General features: G+C 37.0%; 1 protein-coding gene across 1 annotated transcript in view; it reads left to right on the forward strand.

Annotated features, from left to right (window-relative positions):
* Nucleotides 1-14,206, forward strand: part of TXNL1 (thioredoxin like 1) — a 37,430-nt gene that overhangs the window by 5,701 nt on the left and 17,523 nt on the right. The window contains exons 2-3 of the mRNA XM_008013995.3: nucleotides 7,788-7,884; nucleotides 9,782-9,955. Coding sequence (XP_008012186.1) covers nucleotides 7,788-7,884; nucleotides 9,782-9,955 — 271 coding nt within the window. The remainder of the gene's footprint in view (nucleotides 1-7,787; nucleotides 7,885-9,781; nucleotides 9,956-14,206) is intronic.

A 14,206-nucleotide genomic window follows, 5' to 3' on the forward strand; every position in this document is an offset into this window, starting at 1 on the left:
GTATTATTTCTGAGGACTCTGTTCTGTTCCATTGGTCTATATCTCTGTTTTGGTACCAGTACCATGCTGTTTTGGTTACTGTAGCCTTGTAGTATAGTTTGAAGTCAGGTAGCGTGATGCCTCCAGCTTTGTTCTTTTGACTTAAGTACCATATGACCCAGCCATCCCATTACTGGGTATATACCCAAAGGATTATAAATCATGCTACTATAAAGACACATGCACACATATGTTTATTGCGGCACTATTCACAATAGCAAAGACTTGGAATCAACCCAAACGTCCATCAGTGACAGACTGGATTAAGAAAATTTGGCACATATACACCATGGAATACTATGCAGCCATAAAAAAGGATGAGTTTGTGTCCTTTGTAGGGACATGGATGCAGGTGGAAACCATCATTCTCAGCAAACTATCGCAAGAACAGAAAACCAAACACTGCATGTTCTCACTCATAGGTGGGAACTGAACAATGAGATCACTTGGACTCGGGAAGGGGAACATCACCCACCGGGGCCTGTCACGGGGGGGGAGGGGCGGGGGGCGGGGAAGGATTGCGTTGGGAGTTATACCTGATGTAAATGACGAGTTGATGGGTGCTGACGAGTTGATGGGTGCAGCACACCAACATGGCACAAGTATACATATGTAACAAACCTGCATGTTATGTACATGTACCCTCAAACTTAAAGTATAAAAAAAAAAAAAATGTGCTAGGATTACAGGCGTGAGCCACCACGCCCAGCCAGTGATATTTTTATCTTGAATTGATGAGTATATCAGTTTTGTAGGTAATGTTTACCATGCACTGCATTTTTTTTTTTTTTTTTTTTGAGACAGAGTCTTTCTCTGTTGCTGCAGTGATATGATCATGGCTCACTTGCAGCCTCGACCTCCTGGGCTCAAGCAATCCTCCCAACTCAGCCGCAGCAGTAGCCGGAACTACAGACATGCACCACTGTGCCTGGCTAATTTTTAAATTTTTTGTAGAGATGAGGTTTTGTCACGTTGCCCAGGCTGGAGAGACATTGAATTTTCTTAAAGCAGATCTGCCTTTGTAGTTTGTTAGGGTTTGTTACAATCTAAGAAAGATGTCAGTGTATGTTAGGATGTTGAATTCTAATAGTTACGATAGCTTGACCAAATAATTAAATATATATTAAACATATGTTAATTACATACTACAGAATTAACTGATGACCGAAGGTAGTTAATTGAAGTGCAGAGTTAGCAGGTCCAGTAGTCCGTAGGAACCAGGCAGAAAACGTTAGCAAGTGAAGTAAGTAGCTGTAAGACGAGGGCATATCGAAGCCGTGGAGAACAGAGTTGCTTTAAAATGTTAACTTTTTATTAAAGTGCAAGTATACAAAAACGTGCAAGAAATAGATCATTACCAGCACCCCAGAATCCCCACACCGTCCCAGACTTCTTTCCTACTATTCTTGAATTCTAACACTACAGATCAGTTTTGCCCGTATTTGAACTTTATAGAAATAGAATCATACAGTTATGTAGTTTGGCTACCTTTCAAGAGTTTAATCTTGGCAATTGATTTGGAAGTAACAACGAAAGGCACTGTTTAGGACACTGTTTTGGACTTTTTAGCATAGCAGTTAAGAGTTGGGTTCTGGGATCTAATTCTAGCTTCGTAATTTGTTGTTCTTGGGAGTCATAAAGCTTAAATGAGGTGACATGAGTTTGTGAATGCATAACATATAGTAACTGCCCAATGAATGCTAGCTGTTTTATGTAATTAATAATACCAGTTGTGATTAAGCCTGCCCATTAGTAAATATAGCACATGTATAAATTGCTTAAAGTTTTACCCTGCAGGAAAAAAGAAAAAGAAAAAAAAAAAAAAAACCTTTAACCGTGGCTTTAGAAAACATATTTTTATTATCCACTTACCAGTTGTGTGTGTTGACACAAGTTGTTGCTCAAGATAAGACATTGGCTACTGTAGCAAATAGGGAAGGACATCTGGTTCATGAAATGGAATTTATATTATATTATGACTGTAGAAAAAAGTGTATTTAAAAGAAGCTAATGCTCTTTCAAAGAAAGCTGGTCTTGGATTGTATTTTGGAATTGCCTGTTTTAGTGATGGCCCTGCCGCCAGCTAGGATGTTTGGTGTTGGGCAGGTCATCTGCTGATCTTCAGTTCTTACTTATTGGTTAATTATATTAGGTTATGTCTGTTTTGAAGTTTTAGTTCTGTGGGTTTCTTTTTTCTTTTTTTTTTTTTTTGAGACAGAGTTTCACTCTTATTGCCTAGGCTAGAGTTCAGTGGCTCAGTCTCGTCTCACTGCGACCTCTGCCTCCCAGGTTCAAATGATTCTCCTGCCTCAGCCTCCCAAGTAGCTGAGATTACAGGCATGCGTTACTAGGCCTAGCTAATTTTGTATTTTTAGTAGAGATGGGGTTTCACCATGTTGGTCAGGCCGGTCTCGAACTCCTGACCTCAGGTGATCCAACAGCCTTGGCCTCCCCACAATGCTGGGATTACAGGCGTGAGCCACTGCGCCTGGCTAGGTTTATTTCTTTATACATTGTAGAAAGCAGCTTACTGTATTCTTTTTCTCAAACAGCATAACTCAGAATCCTTCTAACATATACATTTTGTATATTGGATTAAGCAGATAAGTTTTCAAAGAGAAGGTTTAGAGTAGAAAAATAACTTTTTTTTTCTTCATTTTAAATGTCTGGACTAGGTGATCTCTTGAACCTTTTGCAACGAAATAAGAAATCCTAGATTGTGCAGAGGGCTGCTAGTCAGATTAAGGTGTGTGCAAGAGAAAAAGGTGTAATTCTGAAATTCAGGCATACTGGGTGCATAATATTTTAGAGCTGGGAAAAGTTCTTGGAGAGTCCTTTTATCGTATACAGAGAAATCAGGTGACTTGTTCATGATCTCAGCTAATGGAAATTTGTTTACTCTCAACTGCTCATGTTAAGTAGACAAACATCTTATGTAAAATGATAAATTGGCTGGGCACAGTGGCTCACACTTGTAATCCCAGTACTTTGGGGTCCTGAGGTGGGAGAATCACTTGAGTCTAGGAGTTCAAGATCAGCCTGGGCAACATAGACAGACCTTGTGTCTACAAAACATCAAAAATTAGCAGGGTATGGTGGCACATGCGTGTAGTCTCGGCTGCTTGGGAGGCTGAGGTGGAAGGATCACTTGAGCCTGAGGGATTGAGGCTGCAGTGAGCCGTGGTTATGCCACTGCACTCAACCTGGGTGACAGAGTTAAACCCTTAAAACAAACAAAAAAAAGACAAAAGAAAACGATCGATTCATTTGAATGATTGTTTTGTGAAATTGCGCTGCTGTATATATTTGTGCCTTCGTATATATTTATGCTTTTCTGCTGATGTATTTTGATTTTTGACTAAAGTTCCAACCTATGATGGCTAACTAAAATTAAAGAATCTAGATAAAGTCTTGAAACAGTTTTTTGCACAGTAACCATAACTTTAATAGTCTCTTCAACTGCAAGATGTATGTCTGTAACACCAGTTAACTCATCAATAATTGATGAATAGAGAGATGTCAGTGTAATATGGAAGTTGTATTGGTTCCTATGTGATTTTATTCCTAGGTAGTGAAAAGTAGACATAGAAATAAAACCTTCATCTGGAAGCAGAAAGCTGTCAGCCACACAGGCAAATTCCCTTTCTTGTTTATTTTAAGAAACTTAATGAAGTTAAATAAGAGTGCGTACACCTAGCGCTTGTTCCCCAGAAGGGTTTATTTTCAGTGTTGCATTTTCTCTTGTTCTTTCTTTAATGGCAGCCCCACTGGCGCAGAGCTCCACTTCAGTCTGATTTGTCACAACACCTGTAAGCATCATTTCCAGTTGATTTTGTTCGTTTCAAATATTCCCCAGGGTAGCTTTCAGCTCTGAGCCACATGCTGGGATGTCCATCTTTTTCCTGAATCCTAGTTACTGTCTCTTTTTTTTTTTTTCTCCCGAGATGGAGTCTCTCTCTGTTGCCCAGGCTGGCGTGCACGATCTTGGTGACCTTGGCTCAACTATAACCTTCCGGGTTCAAGTGATTCTCCTGCCTCAGCCTCCCGAATAGCTGGGACTACAGGTGCCCGCTATCACACCCGGCTAATTTTTGTAGTTTTAGTTGAGACGGGGTTTCACCATGTTGGCCAGGCTGGTCTTGAACTTCCAACCCAAAGTGATCTGCCTGCCTTGGCCTCCCAAAGTGCTGAGATTACAGGCATGAGCCGTCATCGTGCCCAGTCTAGTTACTGTCTTTCTTAGTGATCTTGTTACAAAATTGCATGGGTTTCAAGTAGTTTGCCACAAACTTATTTTTCCCATAAATTCTCTTTTTGGTGTGTGTTTTTGCAGGAGGGTGGTTTTCATGAATGGATATATTGTACTATAGCATGGATACCTCTGTAATTTGTGATGCCTGTGTAAATGCAGTTAACACTAAATTCTTTATTCTCAACTCATTTAATATTTTAAAATGAAAATGCCTGTTCATCACAAAAAAGCAAAGGATACAGAATTATGGATACTAACTGTTCATTGTGCCTGTCTCTGTCTTTTTAATATGTATTTACATATATAAATAGGTTTGAAATGTGATCCTAGAGAAAGTTTTATAATGAGAATTTCTTGCCCCCCAAACACTACAAAGTATCAGGCTGGGGTGCAGTGGTGTGATCTTGGCTCACTGCAACCTCCACTTCCCCAGGTGCAAGTGATTATCCTGCCTCAGCCTTCTGAGTAGCTGGGATTACAGGCATGTGCCACCATGCCTGGCTAATTTTTGTATTTTTAGTAGAGATGGAGTTGCACCACGTTGGCCAGGCTGATCTCTAACTGCTGGACTCAAGTGGTCCGCCCATCTGGCTTCCCAAAGTGCTGGGATTATAGTTGTGAGCTGGCCCCTGTCATAACTTTTTAAACTAGTTTTCCATTGATTGCCGTTTAAATTGTTTTCTAAGCTTTCACTATTACAAGCATGTTACATTGAACTTCCTTTTACTACATGTTATTGTGAAATAGAGTAAGTGTTGTTAAAGTGGAATAGACTTTTAGAAGGGAGATTATTGGGTCTTGGCTTGTGTTCAATCAATGGCCTTTGAAAAATGGTGTAGTGATTTATATTCCCATCTGTAAAGTTTAAGACTAATTTTAGTTCACTGTAAATATTATTTTCTTAGATTTTTGGTGTATGGCTTCAGGATAACACAAGGTGAAATGCTGATTGAAATGTTAAGAATGTGTAATTGATCACAACTTGAGTTTTAACATTTGTTTTTATTTTGTGCTTTAGAATTTGCTTTTTCTTACATTTCTATATGAAAAATCCAACATTTTTCTTATTTCTACAAACTTTTATTGAGACATACATGGCACACAATTACAAATGTATAGTTCAATTAATTTTCACGAACTGAACACACCTATTTAATCAGCCTCCAGACAAACAAAACATTGCTAACCTCCAGAAGTCTTATTCTATCAGTAACTCACTAAGGTAACCATTGTCCTGATTTCTGATACCATTGATTGGTTTTGCCTGTATTTGAACTATATATAAATAGTCATATAGTATATGCTAGTAGTTGCTTTCTTTCCTCAACGTTATTTGTGAGGTTCATCCATGTTTTTGTAAGAGGTTTTACACCAGTTATTTTCATTACTGTGTAGTATTTCATTGTATAACTATAATTAGCTTACCCATTCTTTTGTTGATAAGAATTTCATTGTTTCTAATTTTTGACTCTTAGAACTGTTACTAATAATACTTTTTCAAATGCTCTAAGGTAAACATGTCTCTTGGATGCATTCCCCAGGAATGTTGATGGGTTAGTGTATTTCTAGCAGTTTGTTTTTTTTCCCTCCAAAATGGTTAATACCACCTTGCACTGTCACAGTATATAAAAGTTTAGTTGCTCTGCATTCTTGACGATACTTCATTCTTGTTGTAGCTATTTTTGTGGAGTTGGTTTTAATCTGCATTTCCCGGGTATCCCTGGTGACTAATGAAGTAGAACATCTTTCCTGATTTATAGAAAGTTTTTGACTTTATTTATTGACTGTTTGGATAATCTCATTTGTCAAGTACCTATTCAAAAGTTCGTTCTTTTTCTTTTGGGGTTCCGTCTTGTCCTTGTTTTGTAGGAGTTCTTCACATATTAGAAGTGTAAGTCCTTTGTTTGATATGTTTTGCAAATACTTTTTCCTAGTCTCTTTTTGATGACTAAAAGGTTTTAATCTTCCAGTTTATCAAATATAGTCCAATCTGTCAATCCTTTTTTTTTTTTAAGTACTTCTGTATGAGAAATCATTGCTTAGTTTGAGGTTTTGAAAGTATCTTCCTGTATTTTTTCCTAAAACCCTCATTGTTTCACCTTTTACATTTAGATCTACAACCCATCTGATATTCGTTTTTGTGTATGGTGTGTTGAAATTCATTGCTTTTCCTGTATGAGTATATAGTTGATCTAGCAGTATTTATTGAAAAAACCATCCTTTTCCCACTGCAATGCTGCATCAAGTTTTTCAGACATCAGAGTGTACTGTATGTGAGATGGGTCTGTTTCTAGACTCTTCTTTAAAAATAAAACTGATTTGATCAGTTTGCTTATTCTCGTACAAGTACTGTATTCTCTTAATAAAGGTTTATGATAGTTCTTAAGGTAATATTTTTTTTCAGATTAGAATCTCAAAACAACTTGGGCTGTCCTTGGTATTTCTGTATAATTTTTAGAATTGAAATTTGTTAATTTCTACAAAAAAAACCTGCTGAGATTTTACATCAGTTGTAAAGATCAAATTGGTATCTTGGCAATATTGAGTTTGCAAATTCATAAGCAGAGTAAATTCCTCTGTTTATTTAGGTTTTCTTTAATTTCTTTCAGTGAGAACAAAGCTGGAAGACTTAACACTATTAGATATGAAGACTAAATATAACATCTAGGCTCATTAAGACAGTATAGTATTGATACAAGTATATATAAATAACTTATTCAAATAGACCAGAGAATCAGGCCTAGGGTTGTGGTTTGTACCTGTAATGTCTGCACTTTGGGAGGCCCAAGGCAGGAGGATCACTTGAACCCAGGAGTTTGAGACCAGCCTGGGCAATATAGTGAGACCCTACTCCTCAAAAAAGAAAAAAAAAATTAGCTTGGTAGCTGTGTGTGGTGGCATGCACCTGTAGTTGCAACTACCTGAAAGGCTGAGGTGGGAGGATTACTTGAGCTTGAAAGATTGAGACAGACTGCACTGAGCCATGATCATGCCACTGTACTCTGGCCTGGGTTACAGAATGAGACCCTGTCTCCAAAAAAAAAAAAAAAAAAAAATCAGGTGCAGTGGCTCACGCCTGTAATCCTCCCATCACTTTGGGAGGCTGAGGCAGGCGGATCACCTGAGGTCAGTTCGAGACCAGCCTGGCCAATCCAGTGAAACCCTGTCTCTATTAAAAATATAAAAATTAGCTGGGCGTGGTGGTGGGCACCTGTAATCCCAGCTACTGGTGAGATTGAGGCAGGAGAATCAACCTGGGAGGAGGAGGTTACAGTGAGCAGAGATCGCCCTATTCCATTCCAGGCTGGGTGAGACTCCATCTAAAAACAAACAAAAAACAGACAGGGTGAGACTCCATCAAAAAACAAACAAAAAGCCAGATAGTCAAAAGCCAGCAATATCAGTGTTTGTTCTATTTTATGTTTAATTGACAAGTGATTTAGAATTACAATCTTTAGTGTTATTTTACTTAGTGTTCCTTTTCCTTTTCTAACAGGTGCGGGCCATGTTTGAGGATTGCCCCAGCATTCAGTTCAATGAGTAATAAATATCCACAGGCTGTTTTCTTGGAAGTCGATGTACATCAATGTCAGGTAAGGGAAAGGAATCTTTTTTTTCTTTTTAATTTACTTTTGAATAAATTTGAAATCCAACATTAATATTCTTCATTTATCTCTTGATGCACATAGTACTTATTCCTTTGAAGATAGGAAGATGTTATGTTGATGTCATTATTACAGATGTCATTATGGCTGCGTTAGTTAAGAAGAGTAGCACATTATTAATTGCTTCAGGTTTGTATTAATCACCTTCTGATATAAAATTAATTTGATGTTGTTAATATGTCACCCAGCAGTTCTGTGTAGTACATTTCCTTATGTTTTGCAAACCTAGAATTGTATCTTCTACCCCCAAGGCATTGGCATTATATAACAGTGGCAAGGAGTTCTTGGTTGTAGTTTGAATTGATCAGTTGGTAATCTTATCTCCAAATCGACACACTGAGCAGGAACTTTTTAAAATGGATGATTACTGTTGATTGAGCCACAGTGTTGTAGGTGAATTGCCCTGATTACTTAGTTGGGATGGTATGTGACAGTTCTGTATTTGTATATGCAGAAATGTGGGGAATTGTTAAGGAGAAAAACAAATGGAAGGCTCCTTCCAACACTAAAAAATAGAGTGTTTAGTTCTAAGGAACAACTCTATAGCTCTGCAGCTTTATCTTTGTTAAATTTCTGAGTGTGGAAAAAATTTTAGAATATTACGTAGTGTGTAGTTACTTTGGGAATTTGTTGAAAACCCTACGTTATACACATTTATGTTTCAGCACTTAGTTGCGTGTTATTGCACTGTATCTTTGGCCCCTGATTTAATCACTATTTCTGAAATGAAAGTGCTTTCTCCTGGAGCTGTTCTGTCAGGTATTGTAACCACTGGCTACATGTGGTTACTGAGCACTTTAACTGTGGAAATTCATATTGAGATGTACTGAATGTATAAAATACAGATCAGATTTTAAAGACTTAGTATTTTAAAAATGTAAAATACTGCATTGTCTTTTAGGTTGATTAGATTGAAAATGCATGTATTAGGTTTGCTATAATATTAAACTTGATTTTACTTATTTTACTTTTTTATTATAGTTAATAGAAAATTTAAAATTGCATGTATAGCTCACATGCACTACATATCCATTGTTTTGGGCAGCACTTTCCTGAAAGATCATAGTTTTTTCACCTAGAGGCTTTGAGAAGACATTCCTATGTTATCTTTATGTTCTTTTTCTTTAAAAAGCATAGTAATGATTTTCATAATATTTGAATATGTAAGGTGCCATATTTGCTTTACTGTTTCCTTTATATTTGTCATGAAAAGTTTAAACTGGGATACTCAGTGGGTATTAGGTAATTTCCATTCAGTAGTTATAGTCTTATACGATTGTGAAGCTAGCACAGAATTTAAAAAGATAGCTGTTAGAATGTGTTCGATGGGTGACCGAAAGTCATTTCTGTAAGAGTGAAAATTGGGTGACGGTGGCAGTGCAAAATACATTACCTCTTTTTCATAGGCAGATTGGCTACCGGTTTTCAGACATGCACTTTTTTCTAGTAGCAGTGGTTTGTGTTGACTTTATCAGTACCCTTCTTGGTTATTCTTTTTGAGAAATAATATAATTATAAAAGACCGTTTGGAGTAAAGCAGAATTTCTGCATTGGAAGCTAATTTTTCTACTAGATGATGTATTTAACAGTAAAAATGATAAAAGTATAGGGAATGTTCTTTATTGTGTGTGTAAAGGTAATGTAGCTATGCCCAAAGGGGAACTCTCTTAGGATAGGTCTGTTTTGTCCTTAAATAACAAAAAATGCAGTATTTTACATGTTTTTAGTTTATGCTTATGATATTTAACTTCCATAAAGGTGTAGAATGAATATTCAAAGTGGTTTAAGATTTAATTCATAACACTGTCCAACTTGCCAATTCTAGGGAACAGCTGCCACCAACAATATATCAGCAACACCTACATTTTTGTTTTTTCGAAACAAAGTGAGAATTGATCAATATCAAGGAGCAGATGCTGTGGGATTAGAAGAAAAAATCAAGCAGCACTTAGAAAATGACCCTGGAAGCGGTGAAGACACAGATATTCCAAAAGGCTATGTATGTAGACTGAAAAGTGAAATCATAATATATAATATCTTGTACATGTCATTATTTGGTTAAAATGAAATATAACTATGTTTTCATGTTCTATCTCTTATTGGTTTAGAATGCTTTTAAATAAGAGCTTTCAAATTAAATTTATTAGCTGACTATTGAGTTTTGTCTGTATATGTACATCTGTGTGTTAAGCCTCCATCATAAGCCATTTTTCCTAAATTTCTCCTAATTTTCTTTGCCACGTTTTCTTAATCTGCTTTCTGAACTATTTTAATAGCCATTTAAAAATACTAGCTTTATACTTTTTTCCCCAAAAGTGAAGTATGCATTGGAAATTTCTTTTTCACTTTTTGACAGTTATGTAAAATGACTTACAAGTTTTAATTATCGCCATTATATATTGAACTCCTTTTGCTGCCACTCACTTCCTGTGGTTTTACATTTTAAATGTAGGCCCTCTTTTCTGGCACTTTTTTAAAAAAAAGTCTAGTTACTGATTTTGTTTTAGAATCAAGTTTGACTTTAGTATCACATGTGGTATTCTAGGTTTTAAGAGTAACTTATTCCAAATAGCAACATGAAGACTAAGAATCTAAAGGATAGTGTGTGGAAACTACAGAGTACGAATAGTTAGAATGCAGCATTTTTAATTTGAGAGCTATTCAAGAAGGAAGCAAACTTTGGAAACAGCACTTCGTGGTATCAGATTTTTTTATACAAATAGGTAAATCCTACATACTAAGAGATATATATAGTTTTTAATTTCTCTGTTTATAAAGTTACTGCACTGGCATATCAAGGAATGAATTTTTTAAAAAGTTACCTCAAGTTAAAGCTAATTTTTTGTTTGTTTGTTTTGAGGCAGAGTCACTCAGGCTGGAGTGCAGTGGCACGATCTCGGCTCACTGCAACCTCCGCCTCCAGGGTTCAAGCCATTCTCCTGCCTCAGCCTCCCCAGTAGCTGAGATTACAGGCACCCGCCACCATGCCCGGCTAATTTTTGTATTTTTAGTAGAGACAAGGTTTCACCATGTTGGCCAGGCTGGTCTCGAACTCTTGACCTGAGGTGATCCATCCGCCTCGGCCTCCCAAAGTGTTGGGATTACAGGCATGAGCCACTGCGTCCAGCCAAAGCTAATATCTTAAACAAGGTATAACTGGCATATTAAAACAGATCTGTGTCATGGAGCTACAAGTCCTCTCTATATCATGCCGAATGAAGAGATGCTATAGTCCAATAAAAATGAGAGATTGTTTGTATATGTGTGTGTAGTGGGAGATTGGAGGGGTGTCAGAAAGCATCAATAATGTGATACCAGCATTAATTTAGGCAAGTTCAATTACTGTTTATTTAAAATAGACCTGTAATTTGAAATTGTAATGTCCAATTAGGAAGTATGAACATATCGTTTATGTCAGGGTTGTTACATCTTTTGGACAGTTTTGGAAATCATTTAACTTGTAAACCATTGTGTTTATATCTTTGTATTTTTTCCCTTTATTACTAAGGATATTTGCATTAAAAAGTCTTAGGAGCACAACAGTCTTGTTGCCTAGCTGCAGGCTTACTCCTTTACACATCAGCTGTGGTATGAGTGTTTTGGCCTCAGATAGGAAATAGACAGGAAAAAATGAAGTTTTAAGAAATAAAAACTCAGTTTTTGTGCAAATGTTATGGATAAAATATGAAAAGCTGTTATTTTTAAATGTCCCTTTTTTTCTGTCAGGTGTCAATCAAGACATTAAAGTTTTGAACTATTTATTTAGGTCTTACAGGGTTATTCAGTATTTAAAATTGGTAATCTTATATAACCATGATACCATTATACCTCCAAGAAATTTAATATTGATACAGTATTTCTAATTATCATACATTCAAATTTTCTTAATTATCCCCAAAATATTCTTTATGGCTGTTTTCTACCATTTAGGGTCAAATCAAGGATGATGCATTGCATTTAAGTTGTCCTAATTAATATTCTTTGGTCTAGAAACTTTTCTCTGCCTTTTTTTGTCATGGTTTCCCGTTTTGGAAGTCTAAACCAGCGCCAGTCTAGTCAGGGTGGCCAGTAGGCGCACTTGTCTATTGAACATTTTCTTATATGACTAGTGCAACTGAGGGACTGAATTTTTAATTTTATCTAATTTTAATTAATTTAATTTTAAATTGCCACTTGTGGCTAATGAGTATCATGTTGAATAGCATGGGTCTAGGCTATCTGTTTTATTTATTTATTTATTTATTTATTTATTTATTTTATTTTTTTTTTGAGATGGAATTTCACACTTTTGCCCAGGCTGGAGTGAAGTGGCGCGATCTGCAACCTCTTCCGCCCCTTTGGCCCCAGCCACCGCCATCCGGTTGAAGCAGTTCTTCTGCCTCAGGCTCCCAAGTAGCTGGGATTACAGGCATGCGCCACCACAGCCCGCTAATTTTTGTATTTGTAGTAGAGGGGGGTTTCACCATGTTGGCCAGGCTGGTCTCAAAATCCTGACCTCAGGTAATCCACCTGCCTCAGCCTCCCAAAGTGCTAGGATTACATGTGTGAGCCACCGTGCCCAGCTAGGATATCTGTTTTAGAGACAGTTGCATATTCTGGATTTACCTGATTATTTTCCCATGATTGGCATGTTGATTATAAAGGTAACGACATTTATTTCTCATTGCAGGTTTTCAGAATATGTCAGTTTCCAGTTATGTCAAATATGCAGTGTAATAATGCCAGTTTGTCCCAGACAGTGTTGTATATTGTACAACAAAATACTTTAATGCAGCCCTTTAAATATGTTTTGTGAGCTGGGCATGCAGTGGCTCACACCTGTAATCCCAGCACTTTGGGAGGCTGAGGTGGGCGGATAACCTGAGGTCAGGAGTTCAAGACCAGCCTGGCCAACATCAGAAACCCCGTCTCTACCAAAAACACAAAAATTAGCCAGGTGCGGTGGCACACTGCTGTAGTCCCAGCAACTCGGAACCTGAAGTAGGAGAATCGCAGGAGGCGGAGGTTGCATTGAGCCGAGATTGCGCCACTGCAACTCCAGCCTGGGCAGCAGAGGGAGACTTCGTTAACACACACACACACACACACACACACACACACACACACACACGTTTTGTGTGCCCCACAATAAATAAAAATAAAAACTATTGAGAAGAATTTACCCACTTAGTATTTTTATCATTTTGGTATTGCAAGTCCGATTGTAATGTTGTCTTAATCCTAGATATCATATTGAAGTGACATATAGATAGGATGGAAGACAAAAACATTTAAAAGATTTTGTCAAAACTGCCCTTTTAAGGCAAATGTTCATAATGCTCCGAATAATTCTGCTATAGTAAAACTTTGCTCTGTGGCCCTTCTTTCTTCCCTCCCCATCTTTTAAATTGGCTATACGTTACTCTGAGTAATACATTTACTATAACATTTTAGCCTTGAAAGCATTTAAGCTGTTTTATGTATAACTAGAGGTCTATACTAATGATTATTACCATTTTCATATTTACTTGACATACAAAGTTTTCTTCAGTCTTTCAGAATTAAGTATGTATGTATTAGTATCTTCTCTTTAAAAAACGTAATGAAAGCCCTTTGAGATAGAGAGGTGAACATGTGACTCATCTATAATACTTGGTAGACTTGAAAAGTAATCCTTGTTTAGATGAAATGGATACTTTTCTAGAAAAATACACTTTTACCAAAATCAACTCTACTAGAAGCAGAACAGCTGAATTAGACCAGCACCATAGAGAAATAGAAGAAATAGTCATAAAGATTTCTTCCATAAAGACTTCTATGACTTTACAGGTAAATGTTGCCAAATCCTTATAAAGATCAGGTAATCTAGTGTTACTGTAACTACTTCAGATCTTAAGTAAAAAGAAAACTTCTAAATTTATTTCTGAACTATGACATTGATCTGATAATTTGACAAAGTATGCACCAAAAAAGAAAGCCACAGGCCAGTTTCAATTATGAATATTGGTGTAAAACTTTTAAATAAAGTGTTAGTAAACAAAATTCAATAATATCATCATGGGCTGGGTGTGGTGGCTCACACCTGTAATCCTAGCACTTTGGGAGGCTAAGGTGGGCAGATCACTTGAGGCCAGGAGTTGGAGACCAGCCTGGCCAACGTGAAACCCCAACTCTACTAAAAATGCAGAAATTAGCCAGACGTGGTGGCACACACCTATAATCCCAGCTACTCAGGAGACTGAAGCAGGAGAATCACTTGAACCCAGGAGGT

This window comes from Chlorocebus sabaeus, chromosome 18 (genome assembly GCF_047675955.1).
Source record: "Chlorocebus sabaeus isolate Y175 chromosome 18, mChlSab1.0.hap1, whole genome shotgun sequence".
Classification (NCBI taxonomy): domain Eukaryota; kingdom Metazoa; phylum Chordata; class Mammalia; order Primates; family Cercopithecidae; genus Chlorocebus; species Chlorocebus sabaeus.